General features: G+C 37.6%; 1 protein-coding gene across 5 annotated transcripts in view; it reads left to right on the top strand.

Annotated features, from left to right (window-relative positions):
* Positions 1–369: 369 nt before the first annotated feature.
* Positions 370–9,607, top strand: part of LOC127661172 (cytoplasmic polyadenylation element-binding protein 3) — a 45,080-nt gene continuing 35,842 nt past the window's right edge. For 2 of the 5 annotated variants that reach the window (XM_052151780.1, XM_052151779.1), the window contains exons 1-3: positions 370–462; positions 2,365–3,068; positions 6,710–6,794. In XM_052151780.1, the coding sequence (XP_052007740.1) occupies positions 2,373–3,068; positions 6,710–6,794 (781 nt within the window). In that variant the 5' untranslated portion in view covers positions 370–462; positions 2,365–2,372. Of the gene's footprint in view, positions 463–801; positions 947–2,364; positions 3,069–6,709; positions 6,864–9,607 lie in introns of those variants that run through there. The other 3 variants (XM_052151778.1, XM_052151776.1, XM_052151777.1) reach the window with 2 other exon arrangements.

Below are 9,607 nucleotides of genomic sequence, written 5' to 3'. Positions count from 1 at the left end.
CATATTGTGGTAAGGAGAGTCAGCCTATTTCAATGCAATGTAGCCTATAAATGTTGTGATGAGTGTAATTAATTTCCTATTTATCATATAGTAAGGGAATTTAAAATTGATTGTTTGTGGATGATGTGGTTTTAATTTGTATTTTATTCTTTATGTGTGCATAGAATGTAGTGGAGTTCATTATTATGTATATATAAAGTGTACGCATTTTATCTGTAAACTCAGTGGGGAAATACTGTGTTTTCCTTGTTAGAACATTATATGGGCTTTACAGCGTGTCATGCAGTGAATTTATTTTATTACCTAAAAACTACAATTCCCATAATCCTTTAGTGCGTCAGCCACGCGCCCCAGTCGATCAGCTGTTGAGGCGACTGCAAAAAGAGTAGCTCATCTGTCAAAGCCCAGACGAGACAAACAGAAATAGCCTTATTTACTGAATCCCAAAAGGTGAACGATAAGGTAAAGTCTGATTCATGTACAAAATGAAAACGAAAGAACGAAAAGACAGAAATCATCCCATCATTTGCATGTTATAGGTGTTTAATGGTACTATGAGTTGTGTGCGGCGGATTAAAGGGGTGGATTTGATCTCCTTCCCTTTCTCAACCCGGTGCATTTTAGAAATGCACTATATGCATTAATTTGCTGTGACTGTATGCGATGATAATGTTTATTGTGATTTGGTTGGTCAGCGCGTGCTCTGATGTAATGTTTTCTAAAATGACCTTGGATATGCAGCTCTAATGCAGCAAAAAACGAGGATTAACGGTCAGAGTATTTGATAGAATCGCTCTTTATCTCGGCACGATCGTCCATTTAAATTAAAAATGTGATCAAAGATTGAGTTCATAAACCAGTTAGACTCGCGGAAACTGTCGCATTCTCGGCCTGTTTTTCATGGGGAAGTATTTTTGACTCAAACCTGCGTTGAAACCCTCAAAAGGTATGTTGATATATAGTGCATTTTTCTTAATTTTAAGATAAATCTTTATTTTACCAACTGTTTGGGTGCCTGCTGTGCACAGAAATTGTAACAAGTATAGCTATACTTAGTTCATAAAGGACTGTAAATAACGAGATGTCTAGAACTTTAATTGTTATGGAGATTCACAGATATCGCATTAAGTGCCATGAAGACTAGGAGCCATGAAGTGGAAAACATACAAGAGCTGTTGAAATTTCGAGACTTGGACCTCTGCAGAACAAAAATGGTCTTTTCCGAATCAGTGGGCATTTCCAAACCATTGAAATTCACCACTTTCATTGGATAGTTTAGAAACGCCCATCGTGTTTGGAAACGCCCACTGTTTACTACACTGAGATTCTCTAATTTCATTGGATGGGTTAGAAACGCCCACCCCGGTTTGAAAACGCCCACAGATTTGAAAACGCCCATTACTGTTCTGCAGAGACCTCTACTTAGAAATTTCAGTTGCGTAGATGTTTTGTGCAGGACTGCAGGGTGTAACCCAAGATCTTGCAGCAAATATAACCTTGTTGCTGAGCTGTGCAATGGACTTTTGTACACTATCCAAATCTGAACATGCACTTTGCAATCTTATGGTTAGAATTGTGCATGTTTTATTGTTTCTTTATATATAAGTAAACTGAGTGTGTCAAAACTGTACAGTCCACTTGGCAAAAGTATTGCCTCTTTTCTAAATGTATTTGGGTCATTAAAACACTCACATTGCAAAAATAATAATGGGTGCTTTTATATTATTGTTGCACATTACGTAAAGAACACTGAGCACTGCATTAAAGACATACAGGAAAGATGGAAAAATGCCAAACCATCAGAAAAAAACAGACATACAGTTTAGAATATAATAATAATAATAATAATAATAATAATAATAAATCAAAAAGAAAAACAAGGCCAAAATACCTTAGAAATGTGTTATTCTTGCCATTATTTATTAGTTTAAGAGATTATATATTGTTATATATTTCAACTAAAAAGAAATGTGTTCTCATGTACAAAGTTTTTACTCCGCAAAACAAAAATTAACACGTTAAACAGCATAGTAAAAAAATGGCTCTATGTAGCTTTTAACCTTGCTGAAGGACGCAGTTGTATTTATTGACGTATGCAAATTTGGGGGCGGGGCTTATAAAAAAGCAGGAACAAGAATCCGTTTCTTATTTCTCACTGGAGTTCCGGTGAGAGAAAAACGAGACGTGGCGAAAATTGGTGAATATTGGTGACCTCCAAGCGTTTCTCTTTAATGTGTTTGGGCACATGAGTGAGGGCGACAAAAGGGGAATACAGACAGATTCCGTGCTGCTGATAAATGGGCGATCAGAGGTCCATTAATAAAAATCCCAGTGATCAATAAAAACTGATCATCTGTGTTTCAGCTCAAAACATGCAGGATGATTTATTGATGGACAAAAGCAAAGCTCAGCCTCAACAGCAGCAAGACCCGTCAATAGAGCCTCCATCCACACCGACCCCCTCCGACCCGCCGATCCCGGACGAGCCGAGCCACGGTCACTCCAAGCGAATCGCCATGGAGTCTCCGGTCCTGCGTGGTTTGGGTTTCCATCAGGATTCCGTCGGATCCTCTCTATCACCGTCGTTCGGTAACACTTGGTCCACGAACACCGTGGACGAGACCTTTTTTCAAGGGATTCCCTCAGTTAACGGGACGATGATGTTTCCAAACTTTCCCCATCCCGTCAACCCGGGGTTCGGAGGGAATATTTCCCCGCAAATGCGTAGATCTCCGGTCGGTGTGAACCAGAGGAACCCCTACAGTCACCAGACCCTCATCAATAAAGTGTCCGCATCGTCCGCCTCTTCGTCCGCCTGGAATAACCACCAGAACGCCGTATGGAGCTCCGCTGCGAACCCCTGGAGCGGAAGAGACCCGCGGAGAGCGCTCGGGCTGGGGGTCCCGTCTGCGCTCAACCCCATCTCCCCAACGAAGAAACCCTTCCCTGGCAATATCATCGCCCCCCCGAAATATCCGAGACCCGCAGCACTGCAGAAACCCTGGATGATATCAGAGCCTCCAGAACCCTTCAGAACCGACAACGGCAACAGCATATTGCCATTTCAGGTGAGATTTTCACCAAAATTGGCATAACGCATCACATTTATACACCTTAAATATAATGGGGAGATTCTGACGTGTATTTTAAAGGGTCGCTTTGATTTTTGCATGTTGTTATGGTTTATCATCTTATGCATTGGAGGTCATGACCTTAACTGGATTCGCTTTTTGACATGATGTCCCTTACAACGCATTTCTCTTGCTATAAGGGAGAGTTGTTTTAAATTATTTTCCAGCTGTTTCCATAAATGTCATTGTAAGGTGCAAAGGTTCAAATTCTCCTCTAAAGCTCTTCTGCATCTCATTAGGGGCGTTTAAAGGGAACAGCACTCGAATCTGATTGGTGGTTATTGAGGTGAGGGGCGTGGCTCCAGCTCTACTGTCATGAACGGAAACATTGTAGCAAGCGACTGTTGACACAGTGATATTCTCAGTTTGAGGACACATTGATATTTTTGTCTTAACAAAGCAAATCTGTTCAACGTGTAGTTTTCCTCCATAATTTGCAGGAATTCATGATTTTTTTTATTTTTTATAAGTCATGCACACTGTTTGGTCTGATATACCCGATGATGAAACTTTCACTTAATGTTAATAAATGTAAAACCCTGGAATTAAATAGAGCTTTAAAAGCAATTAAAGGGAAGGTTGTTTTTTAAACTGATACACATTAGTTTCATGGCTCTATTGAAGTTGCTGCACAGTAAAGGGTTTTTTCTTACAGAAAAATGAAAAAATAAAAACATTTTAAACCATACCGTGGGGTCCAAAAAGTCTGAGACCACGTTCAAAATGTGGGATACAAAAACCTGGAAATAAACAGATAAAGTTTTCAGCTGCGTAAGAAAGTTTAGGTATAATTTCTTCTTTAATGAAATAACGTTTGGTATTGAAAAAAACTTAACACAAAGGATATGACATAAAATGAATACTAAATATTTTAGTTTCTGAACTATTTCTACTAATCTATTTTTACTATTTCTTCACATAATCTAATTTTGACATTACTGTAATTACGAGATGGCAACGCTGAGGTTCTACTCGGACGTTACCTGTTTCAATGACAACACTCAACACCAATATGGCTTTGTTGTTAATAACAGCGAAATATTTATCTCTACATTAATTCACCACTAAATGTTTTTGCTAAATGTTTAAGAACAAATATAACTATCCAGGTAACAATGGCTTAATAAAATGGCATATCAAACCAAAATATGTGTTCACTACCTTTAACCGTTGAGAGCACTGCCATTTTGGTTCTTTTCACATGACATCACAACTGTCAAGTCGGAGCTTTCATAGAATTCCAAGTCTACAACTTGTAATAACGAGCTCTACAAAGACATGAATCCTTTTTTCGAGTCGGGATCTTGTAATTACGGTAATTCCGACTTGTCGTGCATGCACAACTACACTGACACCTAGCGGCCTGGATGCAGCATAATATAAACGCAAAAGATTTCAGTTACCAGTGCCATTGTAGAAATTCACTATTCACAGTCAGCCATGATTAATTCAGCCATTAATCCATGAGCGAAAGTGTCCAATAACAGGCTGGTTACTAAAAGATAGTAGCAAGCAGTATTCGGCTGGTCATGTGATTCTAACATGGCCGCCCCCATGAGGGGAATACTCTCCATGTAGAACACAGCTTTTATAAGGTTACTGATATGACTAGTCTTCATCTTTGACTAGTCAGTGCTCGTGAATTTTATACATATGTTTCATAATTACAATTTGTTCATTAAGTAGTCCAACTTTTTTAATAAGGAAAAAATACTGATCGCACCTTTAACTCTTTTGGACAAAAGTAGAGTGCATGCTGTCAAAAAATAAAAAGGGGAACATACCACAATTCTACGAAATGTTAAAATTCATGTTGTTTTTTTTCCAATTCAGCTTTTCACTTAAATGGTTATGTTGATAATATTATTTGTAACAAAAACAATTGTGTTAAATTAGAGAAATGAATTTTCATTAGTTGTCTCAGACTTTTAAATTCCTCTAAATGCCATTCAGCTCAGAGGATACAATAAAAGTAATGCAAGCAGACTGCAACAATACAAGATATGGCATGTGTGTGTAGTTGTTTAATGCTGAGATAGGTGTGGCTTGTGTCTGATAGCTACTGAAAAGTGGGCAGACTTTTATCTGGAACCCGAGAGGGGAATTATTGCTTTTTGAATGCTCAGCCAGTTGCCTGACATTAGGCTCGATGTGCAAGCAATGTGCTTCCCTCGGTTGGCCTCTACCCACTGCTGTATTCATCCCCACACTTTCACTGATTCACTCTCTTTTTCACTTTTCTTTTATTCCCCCGCTCACTCGCTTTAAATTGATTGATTGGAGTTCTCAGTGGACAGGCCATCTCACCTGATGTTCTTCAAAATTCACAGCATTTGGGAGCAAATAACATATAATCCTGCCTTAAGTCATTATTTCCAATCTGAAGTTAATACTTCTGTTCAGAAACCTTTTTCCTTAAAAAAATATTTTCAATACAAGTTAAGCTCAGTCGACAGCATTTGTGGCATAATGTTGATTTCCACCAAAATAAATTTTGATTCGTTCCTCCTTTTAGTTAAAAAATGCAAAAATCGAGGTAACAGTGAGGCACTTAAAAGTGACATGGAGTAACCTCCTTCTGGTCACTATAATATGTGGTTCTTGCTCACGGTGTGGCATGTGGTAAGTTGTGCGTGGATGCCACGGAGAATAGGGTGAAGCCTCCATACACGCTACATCTCTGCGGTAACTAGCTTGACAAGCCACGTGATAAGATGCGCAGATTGACGGTCTCAGACGCAGAGGCAACTGAGATTTGTCCTCGCCACCCGGGTTGAGACGAGTCACTACACCACCATGAGGACTTGGAGTGCTTTGGGAATTGGGTATTCCAAATTTGGGAAGAAAAAAAACCCTAAAAAAAATTGGCCCCTTTCACTTCCATTCTAAGTGCCTCACTGTAACCTTGATTTTTGCTTCATTTTTTTTTTTTAAGAAAAGGAGAAATGAGTCTGAATACATTTGTGTGGTTGTCAACATTGTCACAAATGCTGTTGATTGAGCTTAACTTGTACTGAACCCGGAATATTCCTTTAATTTTCAGTACCATGCGTCATTGTCCCTAAAAATTGGTTTATGTATGGATATGATGATCACAAACGGTCTAAATCATAATTGGCTTCAAAAACATTACTGCCAAATACTTACTGTAAATACAATACTAGGTCTGTTGTGGTGGCTCATTTTTACCACCGCCGGTAAACAGTGTTATACAGTGGTTGGAGGGTGGGAAGTAAATTACATTTGTAATGAGGATCGAACTTTAAAAAGTGACAGATTTTCTCAAGTCTTATAAGTTGATACATTTACGTGCACATCACTGTCGGTGGTACTACAGTGATCCTAGCAGCCCTATACACTACATTGATACATTTCTATCGAATGGTCAAAATTTCATGTTAAAAATCATACTGTATGTAAACAATATTTCACTGGATCACATTTTTATGTGTTCGTTAAATCGTCTAAATAAACTGAACTTGACCCTAATCTCAGCCCTGTCACTCAAGAGGTTGTGAAATGCACTGGTGTTGTGGTGGCTTGTCTTCTGACCTCTGACCTCTTTGTTCTGTTCTTAGGAACGGAATCGACCCTTTGACCCCTTTAACTTGCAAACCTTGGAGAATTCCTTAATGGACATGATCAGGACTGACCATGACAAAGGTAAACAACATCCTGCCGTTGGCCCTCCAATGACTATCGCTGATATTTTATGGAGGAATCGTTTTGCAGGTTAGGACTCTTAGTTTATACAGATGTACTGTATTTGTTCATTTGGCTTCATTCATTAAAATCATTAGGCTTTGGTTGATATGACATTGTTTCTTATACGCCTCATCTGCATAATATTGCATACTATTTCTATATGCTGTATCTCTAAGATTTTGCTACATGTATTTTTTAATACATTTCAAATCACTTTGTCCACTGAGTTCTGGTCTGTTTCTGATGTTAGTCTTTAGCAAAGCATTAGCTGAAGAGAAATTTGACAGTAGTTGCTCTCATCTGTTGTGGGAAATTCTCTCGCAAGATGTTTTAAGATCACACTGAAGTCTCGGGGGAGATCATGAGAGATGGTTTTCCTCTCTTAGACAATAGAAGCGTGTGAGTGTTTAGACAAACCGGAGGAGAGAGAGTGTGAGGCAGAGAGATTGTTTTTATGTGCTGGATTCATGGAGAGACAGAGCAGGGGCCCTGTCACGTTCTCAAGTGTGGAGCTGTTTTTCCAGCTCTGGGATTGAGAGGAGCTGTGAAGAGCTTCATTGTGGGATTAGTTTTGGGTGGTTCAGGGTTGACTGTGTCTCTGAAAATTAATCTGGCAGTTTGGAGGGCTGGATCCTTGAGGGATTGTTCATTGAAATCAGAGTAGAGAATCCTGACTAACAAATGTCTTGGGTATGGCAAACTACAACACATGATGTCAATAAAGAGGGCAACAAAAGAAAAGGAGATGACTAAATATTTGTATGGAGCCGAACTTTCTTGTGCTCCTGGTTTTTGGCACTTGCTAAATGATTCAATTTATATTGCCAAAGAAACCCTTTTCAACATTTGAAGCAGTGATTGTGCTTCTCATGTGTGTTTGGGAAATGTGGGGACTTATTGCAGTTGTTTGGCATCTACATGTCATGCCATAGAGGTTGTTTTTGAATAAGTTACAACTAGAAATCAAGGGTGGATCAAGGGCCTGTGGAACAGGTTCTTCAAACATGAAAATGTGTGTTGCATTACCCTTACTTATTCCACTCCCCGTCCAACTACCTGGCTCCTTTCTGGTATGTAAGGCCCACCTTTCATGATTAAATCCATTCCTGATGGATCAAGTCCTGTCCTTCATATTTTGGTTTAATATCCTGTTTCACTGTACTGTGCAAAGGTTTTAGGCATTTGTGAAAAATGTTGCATAGTGAGGATGTCTTCAAAAATAATGCCATATATATTTTTCATCATACAAAGTCCAGTAAACATACAAAAATCTAAATCAATATTTGGCGTTTTCACCTTCTGATTGGACGAGAGACGTTCCATGAGTGCTGATGTCTAGCGCCAACAGCACTTGAAAGTAGAGTTGGGTTTGAGCCCACATTAATCATGACTGATTTTTAAACAATTGAGTCTGAGTCCAAAAGGGGCCGAGTCGGACTCAAGACCGAGTCCATAACAGGCCGAATCCGAACGAATCTGTTCAGGAATCTGAATTAAAATTGTAACCGTAAACTCAACATCAATATTTAAAGCTTATTTTAATCTTCACAACTAAGAAAAACAATTTGTCAATATAAATGCAAAAACAAATGATTATTATCCTGCTGAACAAATTTCAAAGTGGTTTCAGATGAAAGCATATGCTTTAGGTGTATGAAGACAAACTGACCTTCAACACACTTCTTATTGTGTTCTGTTGACATTTCAATTATTTGTAGATTTTTTTCTTCTCCACTGAAACATACACCAAAGAAAGTGAAAACTGCTTATGTCAATTTTCTTAGTTTTTATTTCTACTTCATTTTAACTTTTTCCATTCAATTTAGTTTAGTTTTATCTAAAATTATGGGTGAAATACATTTAATGTTTTTAATTCATTTAATAAATGGTAATATTAACATAAATTAATATGCACATTAAATTAAATACAACAACATAAAATTAAAACAGAAAAGATCAGATACCATTAAAAAAAACATTTATATACCACAGTACTACACTTCACACTTTTCAGACCTCCTGCTGTGTCCAGGTGTAGCCTACTTCCCTGAAGTCAAAATCAAAAACTCTTTGGGCTGACGTTTTGTTCTTTTCACATTATATTTAGACTTCTCCCCTCACTTGTGTTCTTCATTGCAACCCTCTACAATCCTGCTGGAGAAAGAATCGTCATTGGCTTGTATATTTTTGTTTTTACTTGCCAGGCTTTTGACGACATGTAAGGATAATGTAACTCTAAAATATATTGTAATTTAAAAAAAATATTTTGCATTATGATTTTAATCACATTTTAGATTTTTATAAATGTACAAATTTCACATTCTATCAATTTATATGAAATCGCATTTTTAATAATGATTCAAGCTGTTGTCAATGTTTCAAATTTCATACACATTTTTAACAAAACAATTCACTAGGTAGGAACCTAATAATGAAAATTAGGGGTCACGATTGTGAAATTTGGCTGACAATTAAAATTTAAACGAATAATTGCGATTTATGACGATTAATTGCCTGTTTATGGCTTGTTTCACGAATATGACGATTAATTACCATAAAAACTCACTATGTGTGCTTCATGCACACAACAAAGTCATTTATAAAAATTTAGCTTGGGTCATATAATAAATGTATACAATTTCCTTTTCAGGCTTCAAGAACGTGTGAATGACAGTCAAATATAAAAGTATACAATTTTAAATAATATTTTAATAATCAAAATATGAAAAATATATCTCTTATTTGTCCGATTTGCTTTGATCCATTGGACT

The sequence above is a fragment of the Xyrauchen texanus genome, chromosome 20 (assembly GCF_025860055.1).
Source record: "Xyrauchen texanus isolate HMW12.3.18 chromosome 20, RBS_HiC_50CHRs, whole genome shotgun sequence".
NCBI lineage: Eukaryota > Metazoa > Chordata > Actinopteri > Cypriniformes > Catostomidae > Xyrauchen > Xyrauchen texanus.
Note: the sequence above shows the minus strand (reverse complement) of the source record. Positions and strands in the feature narration are given on the sequence as shown.